Raw genomic sequence first — 20763 nt, forward strand, 5'->3', positions numbered from 1 at the left:
GGAGGGGGAAGGGGGCCAATTTGGTTCCGTCGGCTTTCTCCTCTCACCCCTCCTTCCCATCTTGCCGGGCCAGTCGTCATTCTCGACTTTTGTCAGCTACTCTTCATACACAAATGTCCCTCCGTCTCTCCCTCAGCGCCCTCCGTGCACCGCTGGCACGCGCACAGCTCGCCTCCTCAAGCAGGACCTACGCCACCCGCGTCCAGCCTGCGGGCATGGGCGAGGGTGAGCGTGGTATTTGGGACAAGCTCAACTCCCGGTTCCCGGGCACCAGGCTCGAGGTTCAGGACGTTTCCGGTGAGTCACTTCGTCGACAAGACACATGTGCGCTAGAGCTGATCGATCCAGGCGGCTGCGGCTCGTTCTACGCCATCTCAATATCGAGCCCCGAGTTCAAGGGCTTGTCAATGATCAAGCAGCAGCGACTTGTCAACGACTGCCTCAAGGAGGACATCAAGGGTATCCATGGGCTACAGGTTTGTATTTTTTAACTCCCCTTGGGAGCACAAACGACGAGAGAGATATGGAGAGACTGACGGCCTCTAGCTCAAGACCATCGTGGAGGACGCCGAGTAGTCTAATATGCATTGAAAATGTATCGATTCAGGACCACAGATGTTTTTAATCAGTCGCGATGGGAGTACCTGTCTCGGGAGTGCCCTCGGGGGTGTCCTCGGCGTTGGCAGCAGCGGCACCGTTGGCAGCCGACTTGGACTTTTTCTTCTTGTTCTTCTTCTTGGGCGAGGGGCGAGTAAGCATCTCGGCACCAGTCTCAGTGATGAGGATGGTCTCCTCAAACTGGGCCGAACGCTGGCCGTCAAGGGTGACGGCAGTCCAGTCGTCGCGCCAGTGGTCGAGGTTGGCGGTACCCATGTTGATCATGGGCTCAATAGTGAACACCTGGCCAGCCTCCATGCGACCGGGGGTCTTCGAGTTGGCGTAGTGGACAATGTTGGGGTTGCAGTGGAAGAGGTTGTGGATACCGTGGCCAGTGTACCTGCGGACAATCGAGTAGCCGAGAGGCTTGATAATCTCCTCAATCTTGTTACCGATCTCGCGGTAAGGGACACCAGGCTTGCAGATGGCAATGGCCTCCTCCATCGACTTCTTGGTAGCAGCGATGAGGTCGAGCGACTCTTGGTCGCACTTGCCGACGGGGTAGGTGGCGTTCAGGTCGCCGTGGAAACCACCGTGGAACAGAGTCACGTCGAGGTTGACAATGTCGCCGTCCTGCAGGGGACGAGCGTCGGGGATACCGTGGCAGATAACCTCGTTGACCGAAGTACAGATCGACTTGGGGAACTTGGCGTAGTTGAGCGGGGAAGGGTACGAGTCGCGCTCAATGCACGCCTCGTGACAAATGCGGTCAAGCTCGTCGGTCGTCACGCCGACCTTGATGTGCGACGCGACAATGTCCAGAACCTCGCGAGCAAGGCGGCACACCCTGCGCATGCCGTCGATCTCCTCCTTGTTCAGAATCTTGACACCGCGCTCGCGCACGGCCTCACACGCAGACGCGCCCTGGGCTACACAAAGTCAGTCGCCATGTCAGACAAGAACCAAGAACCTACGGTGGTCGGCGTAGTCTGGGCGGGGAATGTGGGAGGGCACCACACGGCGCTCCGACAGGGGGTAGACGGGACGCAGGGTACCAGTGAACGCATAGTTGCGCATGTTGGCAGGGATGGTGCTGCTCTCTGTAACCCTAAGTCAGCACAGGAAGATATGTTTGTTGCCACCACGTACTGCTCTCCTCGCTCTCGGCCGCAATCTTGACGATGTTGTGGATCATCTTGTGCTTGCCCTAGATCGTTAGTGACGTGCAAAGTGCTTTTCAAGGACATACCCCTGCAAATGGTCAGCTCCTATGCCATGCCGCGAACCATCAGACCAAGAACTCACAGTTGGACTTGAAGCAGTCCTGGTCGCAGAAAAAGCTACCATTGATGCCCAGCCTGTCTGTCAGCATTCAGGTAGCGGCACCAGCTCACTTCTTGCAGTTGGGGCACTCGAGGCGCGAGGCCTCCTTGACCGAACAGCCGGCGCAGGTGATCATTGTTGGCGGTATATGATGGTGGCAAAGAACAAAGAGGTTGAATGGCGCTCGCTTGCCCTCGGATCATGGCCGACAAAGAAGAGCAACCCCAAGTCACGTGCAAGGCACGGGCGATGCACGATTAGGATGACCCGAGTGATTGATATAGCAGAAATTGATTTTCAAATTGGCTTTCAAATTCGGGAGTTGACTGACACGATGGGGGGTTGTGGCAAGTGGATTTGACGCCATTGTCTCCCCGACTGAGAACGAGGGGCAACATGCTGCACAGGATGTCTTCACACAGTTCACAGCGTCTGGACGTACCGCTGACAATCTCAAGGAGCACTCGGCTTTCGCCGCTCTCCTCGACTGGTCATTACAAAAATACGTGTAATGAACATTAGGAATTCACTCTAATTCGTGAGGGGTGGTTGAGTGGCTCAACAAATGACGTCGTTGTCACCCGCAAGTTGACACCACAACGTCCCACTCTGCCAGCCATGATCTGCACCGTCGCGAGCCTGGACCACCTTGTCCTCACCGTCCGCTCAATCCCAGCCACAATCGCATTCTACCAGCGACTCGGTATGCGCCACGAGACTTTCAGCCCACCCCTCACGCCAACTCTTGTCCGGCATGCGCTCCTTTTCGGCCCCAGCAAGATCAATCTCCACGAGTCGGGAAACGAGTTTGAGCCCAAAGCTGCCAACGTTATGCCAGGCAGTGCAGACATCTGCCTCCTCGTCAACGAGGATGTGGAAGTTGTGAGGGAGAACTTGGTCAAGGAAGGGGTGGAGGTGCTCGAGGGCGGTGGGGTCGTCCCGAGGACTGGCGCCAGGGGGAAGATTAGGAGCGTGTATGTGAGGGACCCAGACGGTAACCTTGTCGAGTGAGTGGGGTTTGCTATGGCGGGGACCGAGGTTGTAAGCTAAACCTCAGGCTGTCAAACTACGCGGGTCAAGCGGCGGCTTGAAGTCATCCAACATCATCAACAGCAGGTCTCCCATTCATGCTCGTTTGACTGCGTTCCTGATGAACACCCTAATCACTTGTCCTTTATCCGCATTCCGTTCATCCATTCTGAGCTGCTGTGGTTTTAATCCCCATGGTACAATGTAGATGGGATATGTGTTCTGTCAGTCTTGTGGGCTTGTGGACAGGACACATAAAATGGGAGCCATGTCGCCCAGCTCCGACCCACGTCAACGAGAAGTGATGTTGTCATGGGGCCGCAGAGAGCCTCTACCACGTAGTACAAACCCCTACCTCACCCATCCATCTGCACCACAACGACCTGAGCGGGCCGCAACACCGTCTTCCTAATCATCCACCCATCACTCGAGACCTCTACAATCTCCCCGGGCACAGGTTCGCCCCCGTCGGCCCGCTTGGGCGCGTCGGCCGGGGCCACCTGGGCCGTCGCTTCGTGTCTCTTGGGGTTAAACGTGCTGCCCAGTACGTCGCGCATCGGGTGGACCTCGTAGTGCTCCAGCGTCTGGACGAGGGCCTTATTCGTGAGCTCGATTCCGGCGTAAAAGTTGGCCAGGGGAGTAGCCGGGTCAATGGGCTGAGGGACGTCGGCGAGTGCCTTGCTGAACACGTCCACGGTGGAGAGCAGGTCGCGCGCGAATCCCGCAATGGCAGTGTCGCCTGCTTTGGCCTTGCCTTCTTGGATGCGACGGACGGCCGTCTGGTAATCGGCACGCATGTATTGCATTTCTTTCTGGCGGCATGAGCACAGGCGGCAAGGTTGAAGCAGGTAGGGGTGACTCACCGTCAAGTCTGCGATTTTGGCTTCGAGCTCGGCGATCCTCTTGAGATTCTTTTCCTTTTCGGCAGCCTTGGGGTCCTTGGGCGGCTCCTTTGGAAGTTCTTTTCTGGCGTCTTTGTTGGTCTCCGCATCCTTTCCCTCGCCCTTCTTCTCATCCTTTGTGTCGGTCGAGTTACACCTCACACCGACGAGTCGGGTGATGACAGGGAAGCCGCCACGCGCCACCACCGCCACGGGGGCCACACGCCGCGTTGAGGGCGACCACAGCGAGCGAGCGATGCTACGAGGGAACATGTTAGAGCGAAATAGTGTGGGATGCAATGAGCAGAACGATAAGAGGGCGCTAGTTGTGAGTGTCTATTTGATCGTGAGAGACGAAATGACGTCGAAGCAGGCTTGCGACGCTTGCAGAGCATACGGAAATAACCGAGAACATGTCCTCCTTTACTGGCACGGTGACTTTCTAGCATTATCGATGTAGTTAAGGTGAGGATGGTGCCCTACGCGCTTGTTCTGTGCTGGGTTATGTTTACAGCCATTACGGTCAGGCAATTTTTATGGATTAGGTGGTTTCGATATGTCGTTGATCAATAGGCCGACCGAAGGTCGGGCGCCATGGAGGTTCATGGTTGGACAGACCCACCAATGACTCCGCCATTCCTAGGACTGGGATCGCAATACGGGGATCTCGTCAACACTGGGATGTCTGATTATAACCATCCTCAAAGACATAGTCTGTCGTTATCCCTCTTCACGCAAAAGCCGCCACCTCAAGACAGCGGTTGTAGAGTTGACCTCAGGACTCTTGACACATGTAAACGGCCACAAATGTTGACCGTAGGGCTAGCAGCTCGCCCAACGTGTCATGGGCCTCGGAAGTACACAACAAACTAGAAGTCGGTTTGCTGACTCTTTAAGCAGGGTACAAACTTCATGGCCCTCCCTTCGTGGCCCTTCTGTTCTGTATAGGTGGGATCGTAATCATCCATCATGCCGTACGCAGTGCCGTGGCGTCCAACCTTTATGTACAACGGCAGGACTTTACGCAATCAGGTAGCGGCGGCAGCGGTACGGGACCTTGGGCGGATCTGCGGGCCATGGTTTGTGGCATTATTGTGGACTAACTCTCCCCGCCGACCGAACAGTGGTACAGTGACGAGGAGGCTAGTTGGTGTACGTCAGTGTTGACAAAGTGCGGTACCGAGCAGTGGCGTGTGGCGCTGTTTGGGTTGTTTGTGTTTGTGTTTGTGTTGAAGCCTTCTAGAAACCAGTCTCCGTTCTTACTAAAAACCAGTCTTGCCCTGAATATTAGAAACAGGAAGGTAATAAAAGGTAATCGAGTCACAATGTCATTAGAAAAGCAATTTGTGATGGCGGATTGGTCAAATCTGATTGTACATGCATAAAATCGCATTGATTTATTTATTTCCTTTGGTTCTATGGAATTCCAGAAGGATAGAGCATCTCCGATAAGCGGGAGCGATGTAGAGACAGAGTTGCAGTGCATTGAATAACAGCAGTATAGTTAGTTACACGGAGAGTGGGAGAGTGTTGTGACGCGCGCCTCGGGACCAAAAAGCTCATTTTACGTAATGCTAATGTGCATCCGCTAATGACCTTTCTAATGACCACTGGACATCATTAACTTTAATCAGAGTCTTGCTTCTAATGTGCCGAGAGAGACTGGTTTTTAGTACGAACGGAGACTAGTTTCAGCCTGCAGCGAGGATATGGTAGTTACGCTCGACTGCCATCCAGAATATTACAGGACCGCCACCTTCCATATTATCGACAATCGCTACTCGAATGGTTTGCGCGGTTTCCGAGCAAAACCCCCATCCGATGACGCTAATCACACTGAGCCCTGTCGTTCGAATCCGAGGCCCGACAATCGAGGGCCACGAATGGCTATCCGGGAATGCGGGCAGTTGTTGATCAAAGCTGAGGATGCGACAGACCATTATCGACACGAGTAGCGACCGCGGCGAATGGCGATGAGAGAAAGGTGCCTTTAAGGGTTCGAATCTTCGAACCCGCCCACTTATTGAGTCACGCCCCACTGGCCACTGGATTTGGGGCCCACGGGCAATATCAGTTGTTTTTTCTTATCAGCGGTTCAGATGTAGTCGGATACACCTTCACAGCGGGAGATGCCCAGAACACGTGATGATCGTGGCAGAGTGGCAAGTGTGGCTGTGGTGGTATGTCGATGCTCACCCTCTTTGGACCACTGCCTCAAGGCCGCCCGTGGGGCAACCGGATCAATATCACTGCCGCCAGCATCGCCTCTGCTGCCTTGTCATGCGGACACCACATTAGTCTTGTCTACATACTGAGGCTTCGGCACCTGATAGTCCAGCACCGCTCCAACCATGAGGCAGCCGCTTTTAGCTATTGGTACATACAGAGTTACAGAGGCCATGCTATGGATGTATGGTACACGTACACAGGATCTATCCTACGTACAATTGCGCTGCCTTTGCTGATGGTACACGATCTCAAGGGAGTCCAAGATGTAGATGCTTCCTCTGTCTTCGACCTCCTCTCGCTTCCTTCCTTTCTCGAACATGGTCCTCTCGGCCTGGGCCCTCCTCGCCACACTCTGTGACACCCCTAAGCCCTCTCTTCGGACTCGCACTCGGGCTCTGGCGTACCCGGTGGCGGGGGCTCATGCACGCCGTGGCGCTTGAGGTCCTCGCGCATTTCGAGAAAGACGCGCTTGCGAACGCGCAGCATGCGCCTGTTGAGGTCCCAAAGGGCGAGGAGGGTGATCATGATGGTGACACCAAGACTGAGTGGGTTAGCTTGAGGTACCGACAGCGAACCCACACTACATCGCTCAGGATGCGGTCCTCGTCGCCGGCCTTTTCGTCCGTGACAACCACGCCTACGTATACGGCGATGAGCTGCTTAGGTAGCGACAGGAGAAGCGCGGAGATGAAGCGTGGATACTGTTTGTCAGCTATGCACCGTTCTGTCGCGATCCAGCAAGCTTACGTCCAAGCCGCAGACCGCAAAGATGACCTGCGGGGTTAGCATGAACCGCTGAAGCAACCACTCACAGTTGATACATGTGTTGGCACAGCACTGAGCCGCACCAGCCAGGCCACGAACAGGCCGCCTTCCTCGATGACGCGGCTCAGGCAGGCATAGTTGAGGCTCTGGCGGGAGAAGCGGCTTGCCCGTTTGCGGCAGCATGTGCGGAACACGCTGTCGTGGGAGTCAGTCGTGGTCTAGTTTGAATGAGTGAGAAACCCACGTAAAGCTGGCCAGCTCGCCAATAAGCGTACCGGCGGCAACGATGGCGCTGCCGCGCTTGAAGCCCCACACCAGCCCCGTGAGTAACAGGACAATCTCGTTTCCAAACAGAGGAGGAAAGGATAGGACGGCGATGACGCCAATAGGCACAATCCAACCAAACGGCACGCCGCGCACATCGTAGACAAAGGGCATGAGATGGTGAATTATCTGCGGGAAAGCAATGTCAACAATCAAGCCACGTTTTGTTTTTTGGGTGTCACGGCGTCAGGCCGGTGTGACTGAATGGTCGACCAGCCGCCGGCTTTCCCACTCTCTCAAGAGATGTTTGACTCACCTGTCGATGGAAGACTGCGACAAGGCTCACGCCCACCATGAGCAGCAGTCCCAGAGCATACCAGCCGATCCACTCCCGCCTGATCCAGAAGCGCCAGTTACTTGCGCGGTCCCATGTGAGGAGGCCGCGCTCGTACTCTCGCCTCTCGGCAGCGGTGAGCTCGTCGAGGTCTTCGTCGTCTGCCTGTGTCCGGCTTGTACGATGCTGGTGGGAGAGCAGTGGTGTGCGCGATCCGCCACCGGGGCTGCTCGAGCGGGAGGTTGCAGAGGAGCTGAAGCCTGAGAGACCAGACACCCCCGACATGCCCGAGCAGTAGAAGTCGCTCTCGTCGGATGCCGGTACTGTCTTGACTATTGCCCCGTAGTCTTTTGTCATTGTTGAGACTTTGGGCGGGGGAGTGTTTGGTCGATTGAGAGTGGGCGGCGGTCGCAAGTGTGCGGGGGGAGGGGGGGGGCGAGGGGCTGACTGTTGGGTGGGGTTGGGGCGGAAAGGTGCAAACGCAAGCTATAGGCGGGACACTGGGGCGCGGTGAGAGTAGTTGGCGGTATATGTAGTTGTGTAGGGTGCGATGTGGTGATATAGGCGTTTGAGACGAGACAGGTTGCAAGTGTGGGGCAGTGTAATGAGTGAAGACGCAAGCGGCGGTGTGTTGGTTTTGGGTGGGGAGGCAACAGCCGGTGCATTTCAGGGCCATTGGGTGGTCCAATGTTCGCCACCCAATGATCGAGCCAGGCGGCCAACTCCGGGCCTGAGTGAGCCGCGCGGGTTGGCAGTGGCTGGTCGCCACCCAAACGGCCAAAACCAGGATCCTGCTCTCATGTGAGAGCCATGAGAGGGACGTTTTGCACCTTTGCACGCACGCGAGCGGACGCGTCTCGCGCGTCTTTGGTGCAGACATGAGTCGAATGTATCCTGTTCCCTGGGACGCGGTGGACCGTGCAGAGGGCTTGGGTGATCACAGGAAGGATCAACTGGCGCTCGGACCGCTTTCCTTGGGCAGGCACATTGGGGCAGTCCATCGGCCATCGGTCCAACGTTGTGCGGCGGTGGGGATCACACGCATCTTGTGCGCGACGACAACACATTTCTTTTCGCTTTGTCACCAGGTGTTAGCGCAGGCTGTGCAAGGGTTACAGGTTGGAGAGGCTTTGGACTGGTGCTGCCGATGGATTGTTGGCTGGCAAATCCTGTCATTTGAATATGTATTTCATCATCATGACTGGTCGCACCTGGTCGTACATGACCCCACAAACTGGCTTACCTTGCTGTGCAATGCTAATGAATACTGCATAGGTGCAAAAACGGCGGGGGGACAGTAAGAAACGGCCTCGAGTATTGATGTAGTCGTCAAGCTTTGATGGATATATTGTGTCTTATACCGTCACAGTCAGAGAAACACACTATAACTGAACTCGCACCTCCGAACATGTTGTTCTCTGGCATTGTTTGTTTCTCGAGTCTCAGAGAAACATACAATGGGTAACAATCTATCCAGCACATCAGGCTTTAAGGGCCCTTGTGCGTTTCTCAAACCTCACAGCCAGGGTGACGCAATGTGGTCCAAATCGCACCAAACCTCTTGTTTGTGTGCGTTGTCTGTTTCTCGAGTCTCACTCCGATCATGCGCGTCGGGCTTTGGTGGGTGGCCGTCCTGTGATTCTCATACATCACAGCCAGAGAAACACGCTATGGGCCAAAACCTGCCAGAAACCCTCTTATTTGGCTGCATTGGGTGTTTCCCGAGTCTCCGAGAAACATACAACGGGCGACGACCTACATGGGGACGTCAAGCTTTAGAGGTCATACTGTGTTCTCAGATCTGGAAACACACTATGGCCCAAATGGCACCAGCCAACGTCTGCGTTCGGCCCCTAGTGTGTTTCCCAAGCTTTAGAGAAACACACAACAGGCGACGACCTATCCCGGGACATCGGGCTTGAGGCCCATAGTGTGTTTCTCAAACCTTACACCCAGAGAAACACACAATCAAACCAAAAAGTACCCCACGAAGGTCAAGATTACGGCCTAGGTTGTTTCTCGAGTTTCAGAGAAACACAACATGGGCGAGTAATGGCGGGGGTCAACCACTTTTTTGGCGGTAGTGTGTTTCTCGACATCCCTCACTGGATCACTGGATTGACTGGGTTGGTCGGGACGCCGTGCATCGGCTCCTCGGCCGTCTGGTATTGGTGCCGGTTGTTCAAAAAATGGGTCTTGCACGGGATCCGTGGGTGACCAGAGAAGGGGAGGGTGCATAAACCCCTGCGCGAAACGGGCGCTGTCTCTGATCTCTGAGCCTCTTGGTGCATTTGGAACCAGTCCACTGGTATCCACTGGTATCCGCGGCAATGTACAAATCCACGCACCCACGCCATACTCGCCCGTGGCAAGTATAATAAGTACATGCCAGCAGCCACCTGGCTCGACTGGCACACGACGGTCTCCAGTCATCCCACACCTCGTCCATGCCTAGTGCAGCACACAAGTAGCCTGCATATACATCAAATCACTTGCCGACGGATCTAGTTATACTACTGTCTCTACACGTTCTTCCTGTCCATGTTATCGCACACGTGATCATGACACCCGGGTCCCTAGGCAGTACGCGAGAGGGAACCAAACAGGTCGATCGAGTCAATACGCGTCGTCTCGTCACCCTCCTGGTTGTCCTTGACGAGGATGTGCAGACTGCGGACGTTCTGGAAGCGCACGAAGCGGAGGTCGACCTTGTCGCCGCGAATGTCGCTGCTGGACAGCACGAGCTCCTGGGCAGGCTCGTGCGACTCGGCGTCGTTGAAGTCGAGCGAGGTCTGGTTGACGAACAGACGCACTGTCTTGGGAGCCTGTTCGGGGGAGACACCGCCAAAGATCGAGATGGCCTTGATCTTGACGGCCTCGTTGAACTGGATCTGTCAGCTTGGTCCCGGCGAACAACGGCGGACTTTAGCTCACCTGGACAGAAATGAGGAGCTCGGGGTCGACGTCCGACTCAAGGTAACTCCTGCCCTTGGGGCCGGCGTTGGGGCCAATGATGGTGCTGAGGGGGTGCTCCTTGGCCTCACCGAGACACGAGAGACCAGTAGCCGAGACGTACTGGAGGAGCGAGCCCTCGGCGGGGGCAGCGGGAGCAGCAGAGCCGCCGGCAGCGGCAGCCGGGGCGGCGCCAGGAGCAGGCTTGGGACCAGCGTGGGCGCTCACGAGCTGATTCAACTGCTGTGGGTTGGCACCCTTCATCTCGGCCACCTCGCGTCCGCCCTTGATAAACTTGAACGTGGGCATGGCGGAGATACGGTAGCGCGCGGCCAACTCGCGCTGGGCGTCGACATCGATCTTGACGAACTTTGCGTGCTCGTTGCGCGCCGCAAGCTGCGCGTACACGGGTGCGATGGCGTGGCAAGGTCCACACCAGACGGCGTGGAAGTCTGTGAGTAGAGGTCAGCTCATGTGCGCTTCAAGGGGCAAGGTAGCTCGTCTTACTCACCCACAACGAGGAGCTGGGTGGGGGTCAGGCCCTTGACGATCTGGTCAAACTCTGAGCAGCCAGTCAGCAGCAGCACACACGGTCCAGAATAAACAAGCACGTACGGGCCGTAGAGGAGATTTCGGTAACGTTGGCGCTGGGTGCCATTGTGAATGTGGTTGAATGAGTTGAGTGAGAAAGAGAAGATGGATGGAACACGGTGATGACCGACGAGTCTTGTACACACAGCCGGCGAGCGCATTGCGCCATTGGCAGATTACGTCAGGTGCGACAGATGACGAGCTGATTAGTGAGCCCTCCCACGGGTGAATAAAATAAAGTGGAGGGAGGGTTATTAGTGCCGGACAGTAATCGGTCCAGCTAATGTTTTGTATTGCAGGGTTGTGGCAAATCCAACGAAGACGCTGGCAGCTTGTCGCCCAACTCGGGCTGTGGATGGCAAGGACGTCGACACAACTCACCGCCTTGGGGTGGCCAGCACACAGACTGCGTCTACTACCTATATACATACGGAAGCTACCAGACGCTATGACCGCGGTAGTCATGGCTCGCCACCACGGACCAATACATGTGCCCGGGCCCCCTGTGCGCTGTGCTAGGTTTCCAGGTTGGACAGCGTGCACAGGACAAGTGTTGCAGGTTCCACGGCCCGTGTGGTAGGTAGTCCTGGTTCTCTCCCCGAGTGCGTCCCGGTTGTCTTGTCAGTGGTGTAGCTTGATACAAGTGCTGAGGTACTGCATGTCCCCATATCGACACAAAATGGCTGGTCTCTGGAATTCCATTTGCGGAGGCACGATGGTCGCCGTCTCAAAGAGAATCAGAGGCCGAGTTCCACACCGCATTGCGACAACAGACAAGTTCTCTGTCATGTTCGATGTGTGTCTATGCGTGTGAGTCTGCACTCTGGCGGAGCCCGTCTAACCTCAGGAGACAACCCACAGGCCATTGTCGATCGATCTGAGACTCCAGTTTCCTCTTTCCTGTGGTTTTTTGTTTTTGTTTCCAAAAGCCAGCTCCATGCAGCGTGCCCAGACGTCCGCCTGTCCGCTGCCACGCATTCTTAGACTCACATACCTGGTACCGGATGCCACGGTGGCCGTGGATACCGAGTAGCGAGCGGTAGTGGCTTTGGGCTTTGTGATGGCTGAAGCGGAAGGCTTGGGCGTACGCCCAAGCCCACAGCCCACAGCCCACAGCCCACAGTGTCTCGGCCACCACGACAGTGTCATGGCGCACAGGTGCCACCCTGCCGGTCCAAGCATGCAACTTTTTGCAGTCAGCAAAAGAGAAAAAAAGAAACATCTGGGCCGCCAGCGATCATTCTCCCGCATGTACGGAATACGCATGTCGTGGACGTAACAGTCTGAGAAAGAAGGGTCTGCAATGTGTACGAGAAGCGGGTAAGGGAAGTCCAAGTTCCGGGGTGGTGAGATCCTACGGCGCAAAGGCAGCGAGTGCCTTGCGTCCAGGCTATAATTGACCATCGTCCGTTACGTGGTGGTGGTGGTGGTGGTGGTGGTGGTGGTGGGTGGTGGCAGCAGCGTCGGATGCCGCCAGCCAGCTTCCCCCACACAGCGAGTCTGGTACCACCACCGTTCGCGCCAGGCTCACTTGCACGGGGGTTGTCGACACCCCCGGCTCCAGTTCCGGCTGCGAACGGCACGTCGAGGCCGGCACGGCTTCGTGTCCCGTGCCGAGTGTCCGTAGCGCGTACGAATATTGCATCGGATTGAGTTGGGGTTCACTTAGTGCTTGGCCTTGACCTTGACTTTGATAAAGCGCGCTTCAGACCAGCGTCCATTTTCCTGGTTGCTTTCAACGGTTCAAGCGTGTTGGCCGTGTGGGCTGGTGTGTGGCAATGACACGACGTATGCAAACTGATCCAGTGATCCAGTGACGCGCTGCGAGGCAACCCTCGCCATTGCCATCTCCCACTCATGGCCGCGCGAACGCGCGAATACATTCCTTGTTGCGCGTCTCTCCCGCAGATGGGTATCCGAGACATGCTGCAAGATGGTATGCTGCATGGGTTGGGGCAGTAAGCATGCTAAGCAGGCATGGCAGATGTGTTTCAGCGAAGCAAAACACGTCAGAATCCGCGCGACAGCCCGTCCAAAGAACAGAGAACGCGGGCCGCGGCTTTGCCTTGCGTTTTTTTTCTCTTTTCCCTTACAATGAGAGGCCGGGACCAAGTGGGTGGTGCTTGGGTGGTGCTTTGTTGGTGGTTGGGCCGTCGAGACTGCGGCAAACTGCACAGACCGACGACCTTTGAAATGCAGGGCCTCATCAAGGGTCTACCGCCGTTACGACAGCGGTAAGCTCAGTCACGCCGTGGGGATTTGAGGCAGACGAGCTGAAGAACATGGCCATACGAAATGGATGCCGCGGCCGGCTGTCCTGGCACAGGCACGGGGTGAAGAGAGTCGTCCAGCTGCTCTTCTGCACAAACAAACCTTCCCCCGCCCCGCAGCCCCCCGCCTCTATAGTCCATGGTGGCCCCCCTACTTGTCCGAGCTCGCCGGCCGGACTTGCTTTTGCAGGTGTGGGGGGTCTTTTAGTCCAGGGCGGGCGGGAATGGAATTAGAGCAAGACGGTTAGGAAGAAGGTCAACGTAGTTCTGGCCATGGCCGCCAACGACACAGCCAACGGATCCTCCATCACACGCGTGCGCACACCTCAAAATAATCGCAGCCATACCAATAAATACGGTCTGGGTGCACACGGACGGTATGGATGGAGGGTCCACCAGCCGGTTGCCCACACGGGTGCCTTGTTGGCTGTTAAACTTGATTCTGGGTTTGCTCTGTTATTATGCCCTTGTCCTGCCACAAAAAGAAAACAGAACAGCACACCTTTGCGTATTGGGGTCTTGACGGAACTGGCCCAACTGCGACGACTCCATCGCAGCAGTCAATTGACAGGCCGAGAGACGTTGCCTCAGTAGGAGACGTGCTCAAGTGGCGAACACCACCAATGTGTGGCCTGTGGATCTGTCCGTGTAAACATGCCTTGTACAGAGCCGGGGGTCCGGTTTGTTACGACGGTTAGGACACAGAGAGCGTTTGTATTAGCTTGCCTTAGAAACAAAGGTCCCCGCCCCCCCTAGTACAAGCAACAAGCTGCCTTTAAGCTGTGCTTGCCTCTCCCCTCCCACTGGCCACAGTGGTGTCCCTCTTTTTCAGCAACATGGAAAGCGAAATAGATGTTGCTGGCCCCCCCGGTGGCTGTTGGGTGTGTGTCCGTTCCGTCCCTGAACAGCCCGTTACCCTGTGCGCCCCGGGTGGACCCTTTTTGCCGACGCGCGCGGTGCTTGCGCGGGGAGAGGCAGAGCGGGAAACACACACACACAGACAGATGCTCTGCACCTACCTACACACACGGGCCCTCTGGGCCTCTGGGCCCGTGCCGTGACGTGCCCCCTTCCTCTGCCCCTCTGCCCGTCCCCCCTCTGCCCCCTTCCCGCCCAAGCGAGCGCACACACCGCACACCCCTCTTCCACAGCACACTTGTCCTTCTCGTCGTCGCTCTTCGTCTCTCCACCATCCCCCCCTCCTCACTCCCCACAACCACATCCCCCCCCAAGTGCTTCTCGCACTCCTCACTCCCCCCCCCCCTCCCCCCTCCCCTCCCCTCCTCGACCCACCTCTACCCACTCGACCGCCAAAACTCGCCTCCTCTTCGTCCGTTTCCGACCCCCCCGCCCCATTTGTGCTCTGCCAAGCACAAACCCACGCTCCTTGTTCGACTTGTTCCCCCCCTCCCCCTTCGACACACACCTCGCGCCTCTTTCTGGCACGCTCCTGTCGTCGTCTCTTTCGCACCCTACTGTTGTGCTCTCTCGCCACCGTTTTATTCCTGTTCCCTGTTCGCCTACCGACCACCGTTCGTAGCGACGTTCTTTGACCGCGTCGCGCGAATCGTTTCCATCACTCCCCCTCCTCCGTCCTCCACACAGGCCGCGTCTATCCCCCCCGGTTAGACCTCCCGTGTGCATCACCCACCCACGCGCCACAACCTACACATGTTGTCCTCGTTGATTTGAACAACCGTCATCATTCACACCTCTGTCCTTGTTGAACACACTCGAATCTAGAGAGGCCAAACGCAACATGCCCGTAGGCCACGGCCGCCGCATGAGGGGCGGCACCAGCCGCGTGCTTGCCCTTCTCTTCCTCACCCTTGTCGTCCTTGCACAGGTCGCCAACGCCTACCACCAGGTCGGCACTGCTCCCGAGCGCCGGTCGCGTGTTCGTTCGCCCCAGCCCATTGGGTTGGGATACGGCGGCTACAACAAGCGTCAGGCATCCACCGGCTCGTCCACCGACTCGGCAGGTACGTGCACTCTTGAACGGCCTTTGCGCAGCCCACATCACTGACATTCTTTTTCTTTTTCTTTTAGCCTCCTCCCCAGTCGCTTCTGTTGACAACACACCTGTCACAAACGACGCAACCCCCACCGCTGCTGCGGCTCCCGACACGACATCGCCCGCAGCAGACTCCTCCTCGTCCTCGGCGCCCGCCCCCAGCTCTGCACAGGACACAGCACCGGCACAGGCCGAGGTCACAACTTCGTCCACCGACACGCCCGCCAACCAGGCAGCGTCTACTCCAGCGTCTACTCCAGCCTTCACCCCCGAGGTGGCCAGTACCCAGGAGCAGAGCACCGAGCAGACCCAGCAGGCAGTGTCCACCCCTGCGTCCGAGTCTGCGTCTACCCCTAGCTCGGCCCAGGACTCTTCGACTGCGGACCCGTCCACCCCTCAGCCATCGTCGACTACTCCCGTCAGCGACGTGACCACCCCGACGCAGCAGGACAGTGTGTCGTCGGCAGACCAGACCACGCCTGTTGCCCAGAGCACTCCCACCGTTGAGAGCACTCCCACTGTCGAGAGCACTCCCACTGTCGAGAGCACTCCCACCGTTGAGAGCACTCCCGTTGTCGAGACTACCCCCGTTGTTACGACCGCCAGCACTGAGCAGTCTACGACGCCCCAGTCTACTCCCTCGGCCAGCACCGATGACACTCTGAACGAGCAGACCAGTGCCTCGTCGACCGTCGACCAGAGCACCGATGTGCAGACTTCCCAGACCACTGAGGTGCAGACGCCTACCCCCAGCACGACCGAGGTTACCACGACTGCTACATCGACGGACAGCGTGACCACGCCTGAGCCCTCGTCGGTGACCCCCAGTGCAAACGTCTCGGACCCTGTGAACGGCGGAGCTTCTGTTCCCCCCATCACCTCGATCACCTCGGACTCCCAGACGACCCCCGCGGCAACTGAGAACGCCACGACCGAGGTGGTCTCGACCAGTGACTCGACGACTGGCCCGACTTCGAACACGGACACGATCCAGACGACGTTCACGACTCGTTCAGATGCCAACTCGACCCTCTCGGGTGTCCTCCAGTCCATCGTGTCCTCTCTGTCTGTTACGTCGGCAACCACCACTGAGTCTGTGACCACGTCGTCGACGACGGAGTCGACTGCTACCCCCAGCACCACCCCGGAATCTTCAGTCTCCGAAACCACCGTCTCCGAGTCGACGACAACCAGTACCGAGACGCTGATCACTGCGACGCCAACCCCAACTGTGGCCCCGATCGTTAGCACAACGGAGACGAGCACAACTGAGACGAGCACGACGGACACGCCTTCGACCGAAGCAGCATCTACTCCCAACGTGACCAGTGCTACTGTAAGTTTCTTGGTGACGAGGACAGGAGTCGGCTCGTGTGGCTTGGTGTGTGTGTGCAATCGGGATACTGCGGGCCAACACGGCGCGCATCACGGAGGCTGTGCCCTTGTGCCAACCATCGGGACAATCCCTACAACGTACCCACATTAAACACACTTACCGAGCCGATCCTTCTTGCTTGTTCCCTTTGAATACACGCTGACCAACGTCCAGACCACGACAACGCAGACCACGGAGAGCTCGTCTACAACCGAGACGTCCACGACCGAAACGTCCACGACCACGGAGTCGACAACCCCCTCGCCAACGACTACGCAGACATCGACTGCTCAGACGACCCAGGACACAACTCAGCAGACTGTGGCCACGGTTCAGGACACGACCGTTCTCAGCACGAGCACGACCGAGTCTCCCACTGTGTCCTCGACCACAGACGAGTCCACTGTTGTTACCACCCCCGACGACTACCCAGTCTACAACCACGACTACTCAGTCTACACAAGACCCTGCTCAGGTGGAGGTCTCGACGAGCAGCACTGATGTTGTCTCTACGTCAACTACCGATACCACCACTGCCGTTGTCGTCACCCCCACGACTAGCGAGACGCAGGTCGACCAGACTGTTTCGTCGACGACGACTGAGCAGCCGTCCTCGTCCACGGACACCCCCGTGGTTAGCTCCTCAACCACGGACACCCCTGTTATCTCCTCGACCACGGACACCCCCGTCGTCGTCTCGACCGCCAGCAGCGATGCCGTGCAGCCCGAGCAGACCGTCTCGTCAACTACCGACGTTGTCTCTCCCACCGATGTGTCCCAGCCCGAGCAGACTGTTTCGTCAACCACGACTGAGCAGCCCGCATCCACCGAGACCTCCGTTGTTGTCCCCACCACGGACACCCCCGTCGTCGTTTCGACTTCCTCGACTGAGGACGTGCAGCCCGAGCAGACCATCTCGTCAACTACCGACGTTGTCTCTCCCACCGATGTCGTGTCCCAGCCCGAGCCGACCGTTTCTTCGACGACTACCGAGGAGCCCGCATCCACCGAGACTCCTGTTGTCGTCCCGACCCCCACGACTGATGCCACGCAGCCGGAACAGACTGTGTCGTCCTCGACTCAGGATGAGTCGTCCGCTACCGAGCCCCAGACTGTTCCCTCGACCGAGACTCCTGTGTCTACTCCTCAGGTCGAGCCCACCACTCCCACTGTCGAGCCCACTGTTGAGCCCACTGTCGAGCCTACTGTTGGTACTGTTGAGCCCACTGTCGAGCCCACTGCCTCGCCTACCAGCGTTGAGACACCTGGCGCCACCGACGTTCCCGTTGCGACCGACGTTCCCGTCGTCAGTGGCGACTCGACCACGCCCGAGCCTACTGTTTCCACCGAGGTTCCAGTCGTCACTGGCGGTACCACTACCACCGACCTGCCAGAGGTCACCGGCGGCACCACCGAGATTCCCGAGGCCACCGGCGGCACGACTGAGGTCCCTGTCGTCACCGGCGGTACCACAGAGATTCCTGAGGTCACTGGCGGTACGACCGAGGTTCCCGTCGTCACCGGCGGTACCACAGACCTGCCCGAGGTCACCGGTGGCACGTCGGAGGTCCCCGTCGTCACTGGCGGCACGACCGACCTGCCAGAGGTCACCGGAGGCACCTCGGAGATTCCTGTTGCCACTGGCGGCACCTCGGAGGTCCCTGTTGCCACTGGTGGCTCCACGGAACTTCCCGAGTCCACGGGTGGCACGCCGACGATCAGCGGCGACCTTCCTGTTGAGACCGGCGCCACTACTGGAGCTTCGACTGTCACTGGTGGTGCGACCGGTCAGGTTACGGACTCGCCCGGTGACACTGCCACTGACGAGGCCACGGCCCCCGGAACGACTTCTTCCACAACTGTCAACACGGACGTTTACACGCCCACCGCTACCGACCTTGTCATGGCCACTACTGTGCCGGTGACTGCTGCCGCCGAGGGCCAGACCACCGACTCGACTGCGGCCCCCGCCACTGCCACTCTTGGCAACATTCCGATGATTATTCTTCCCGTGACCACTGCCTCGCCCGAGGAGACTGCGCAGTCGACTCTGGTCTCGATCCTGCTCAACCGCAACAGCTACCCTTGGCCGTTTGTTACCAACAACGCCAACGCGAGCTCGCAGCTGTTCCGCAACTTCCCGATCCTTATTTCGAACGCTCTCGGCATCGACGTCTCGCAGGTCCCCTCTGACAGCCTCGAGGTGTACCAGCCGGCCAACTGGGACGGTACCGACTCGACTCTCGGCACCCAGTGGCTCGGTTACATTCCCTCGGACCAGTTCAACACCCTTGAGGCCTACGTCTCCACCAGCTCGTCGCCCCTCTACAACCAATCTGGTCTTCCGGGTCAGCTTGCTGCGCAGATTGACCCTTCGTACCCGCTCAGCTCCATGGCGTCGTACAAGGCCAACGCCCAGTCTGGTTCGAGCGGCGGCAACTCGTCGAGCACCCGCAAGCGTGACATTATCATTGGTGTCTGTGTCGGTGTTGGCGGTCTGCTCTGGATTCTTCTCGTCTACTGGATCTACAAGCGCGTCAAGCGTGCGAACGAGCGCGTTGTCAACAAGCGTCTGTCAGAGCACATGTCCATGTTCTCGGGCCGCACTGGCGACAACCCCTTCGCCGACGAGCGCCGCCACTCGAACACGCCGTCCATTGCCGCGTCGGAGATTGACGACCGCCCGTCCTCGTTCTACGCCAGCCCGCTGGACAACTACCCCGCTATGCGTCGCCGCCAGGTCGAGTCGTACTACACCGACCAGGCTGGCGTGGGCGACACGTCGCCTACCCAGCAGTCTCACCACATCAACTCTGTGTTTGGCTCCTCTTGGTTCCACAACACTCAGTATGCTGCCGGTAGCGCTGCGGGTGCGCCTAGCGGAACTGGTTCGGTCCCAGCCCAGCGCCAGAGCGGAAACCCCTTCGACGACGTCTACTCCCGCACGTCACCCACGTCGCCCCGCATGTCTGCTCGTCCTCAGCGCCGCTCGGTGCAAAAGGACATGATCTCGCAGCCGACTCTGCAGGGCAACTCGCTCGAGTTTAACGAGTACGACTACAACCGTTAAACCGTCTTTGCGGGCGATGGTTTCTACCACAACAGCGTGCCACGCTGGCGAGGCGACGCTACCTCTTTATCATCACGGACAATGACATCAAACCCCCCTTTCTGCAAACCCCTATCATAGCGGTTTCCACACACACCCCTCCCCCCTCCCTCAACCTCTTCAAACCTCTCTCCCTCCCACCCGAACACCTCCGCGTTGGCAGGCGCGACACCCCACCCCCATCTTTTAGTTCATTTTTGCATGGCTGGCCATCGTAATCCCCTCCTCTACCCCGCTTTCCCTTTTGTTAGGTTCTTCGGATGCGATGCATACTGCGTCGTATAGACTCTTTTTTTCACCAAACAAGCCCACCCCCCCTCCGGTTCTTTGACTTGGGCTCTAGACTAATTGCTCACGGCGTGACTTGGCTGTGGGTTTGGCAGCGAAGCTGATCGTGAATCAGAGTGCCACCGTGGCCGGCGTCTGCGGTCTTGCCTAAAAGCACGTCGCAAGGCGGTCGCCACAGTCTGGCGTGTGTACTCACTCCACCCTGCCGACTCCACACCAAAAGGAGTTTGACCGCGAGACGAAGGAGCATCGCAAAATGCACATCACAGGATCACAAGCTCCGACAATGCGCGTGGCATGGCGTGGCCCCGGAACTGAGTAAGGCCAAAGTGAGCACGCACAAACGCGTCGTATACCCACCCACCCACCCACCCACCCACCCGGCCTGCACCTGGGCCGTGCCTTTTCCGAGTCGTCGCGTGTCCATGGTCTGGCAGGGCCAACAGGGTGTCAGCCAGATGGCAGCGCCAGAGGGCTGGAGGTCGTCAGAGTGCGCAAGTCCAGAGTGACGATCGCAGTCGGGAGGGCACACTACATAGTACAGTACATACAGTCCACACCCCGCGTGGCGAAAACCGGGCCCACGAGGACGTAAATGGCCGTTTCTGGTATGGAATGTTCAGGACCGGGGACACCCTCTCGTACGCTTGACGAGGCTGGGTCCGGCGGTCGGGGCGCGACATCCCACGGGTGAAGAGTGTAGGTACACACGGATGACATGAAGGTGTGCAAGCTGTGTGCT

The 20763-nt window shown here is 57.9% G+C and overlaps 7 protein-coding genes across 7 annotated transcripts; 3 read left to right on the plus strand and 4 right to left on the minus strand.

The window, feature by feature from the left end:
* Window positions 1-113: 113 nt before the first annotated feature.
* On the plus strand, window positions 114-576 carry EHS24_001301 (uncharacterized protein; the record flags this gene model as incomplete). The annotated part of the gene is made up of 3 exons (XM_028617101.1): window positions 114-297; window positions 349-476; window positions 547-576. The coding sequence occupies 3 exons, from the start codon at window positions 114-116 to the stop codon at window positions 574-576; spliced, it is 342 nt and encodes a 113-aa protein (XP_028474408.1).
* A 45-nt stretch (window positions 577-621) lies between these two features.
* MAP1 (Methionine aminopeptidase 1) lies at window positions 622-2056 on the minus strand (the record flags this gene model as incomplete). The annotated part of the gene is made up of 5 exons (XM_028617102.1): window positions 622-1526; window positions 1572-1697; window positions 1747-1804; window positions 1892-1955; window positions 1992-2056. 5 exons carry the CDS (start codon window positions 2054-2056, stop codon window positions 622-624), a joined length of 1218 nt encoding a protein of 405 aa, XP_028474409.1.
* Window positions 2057-2538: 482 nt separating this feature from the next.
* EHS24_001303 (uncharacterized protein) lies at window positions 2539-3011 on the plus strand (the record flags this gene model as incomplete). The annotated part of the gene is made up of 2 exons (XM_028617103.1): window positions 2539-2927; window positions 2978-3011. The coding sequence occupies 2 exons, from the start codon at window positions 2539-2541 to the stop codon at window positions 3009-3011; spliced, it is 423 nt and encodes a 140-aa protein (XP_028474410.1).
* Window positions 3012-3305: 294 nt separating this feature from the next.
* Window positions 3306-4103, minus strand: MGE1_1 (Mitochondrial matrix cochaperone; the record flags this gene model as incomplete). The annotated part of the gene is made up of 2 exons (XM_028617104.1): window positions 3306-3761; window positions 3813-4103. 2 exons carry the CDS (start codon window positions 4101-4103, stop codon window positions 3306-3308), a joined length of 747 nt encoding a protein of 248 aa, XP_028474411.1.
* A 2319-nt stretch (window positions 4104-6422) lies between these two features.
* TVP38_1 (Tlg2-vesicle protein) lies at window positions 6423-7779 on the minus strand (the record flags this gene model as incomplete). Its single annotated transcript, XM_028617105.1, has 6 exons — window positions 6423-6600; window positions 6639-6760; window positions 6807-6833; window positions 6872-7019; window positions 7069-7277; window positions 7405-7779. 6 exons carry the CDS (start codon window positions 7777-7779, stop codon window positions 6423-6425), a joined length of 1059 nt encoding a protein of 352 aa, XP_028474412.1.
* A 2219-nt stretch (window positions 7780-9998) lies between these two features.
* On the minus strand, window positions 9999-11032 carry EHS24_001306 (uncharacterized protein; the record flags this gene model as incomplete). Its single annotated transcript, XM_028617106.1, has 4 exons — window positions 9999-10307; window positions 10357-10826; window positions 10886-10936; window positions 10990-11032. The coding sequence occupies 4 exons, from the start codon at window positions 11030-11032 to the stop codon at window positions 9999-10001; spliced, it is 873 nt and encodes a 290-aa protein (XP_028474413.1).
* Window positions 11033-14994: 3962 nt separating this feature from the next.
* EHS24_001307 (uncharacterized protein) lies at window positions 14995-19694 on the plus strand (the record flags this gene model as incomplete). Its single annotated transcript, XM_028617107.1, has 4 exons — window positions 14995-15217; window positions 15297-16585; window positions 16799-17056; window positions 17100-19694. 4 exons carry the CDS (start codon window positions 14995-14997, stop codon window positions 19692-19694), a joined length of 4365 nt encoding a protein of 1454 aa, XP_028474414.1.
* Window positions 19695-20763: the final 1069 nt, after the last annotated feature.

Source organism: Apiotrichum porosum (assembly GCF_003942205.1).
Source record: "Apiotrichum porosum strain DSM 27194 chromosome Unknown scaffold_10, whole genome shotgun sequence".
In the NCBI taxonomy this organism is placed as follows: Eukaryota; Fungi; Basidiomycota; class Tremellomycetes; order Trichosporonales; family Trichosporonaceae; genus Apiotrichum; species Apiotrichum porosum.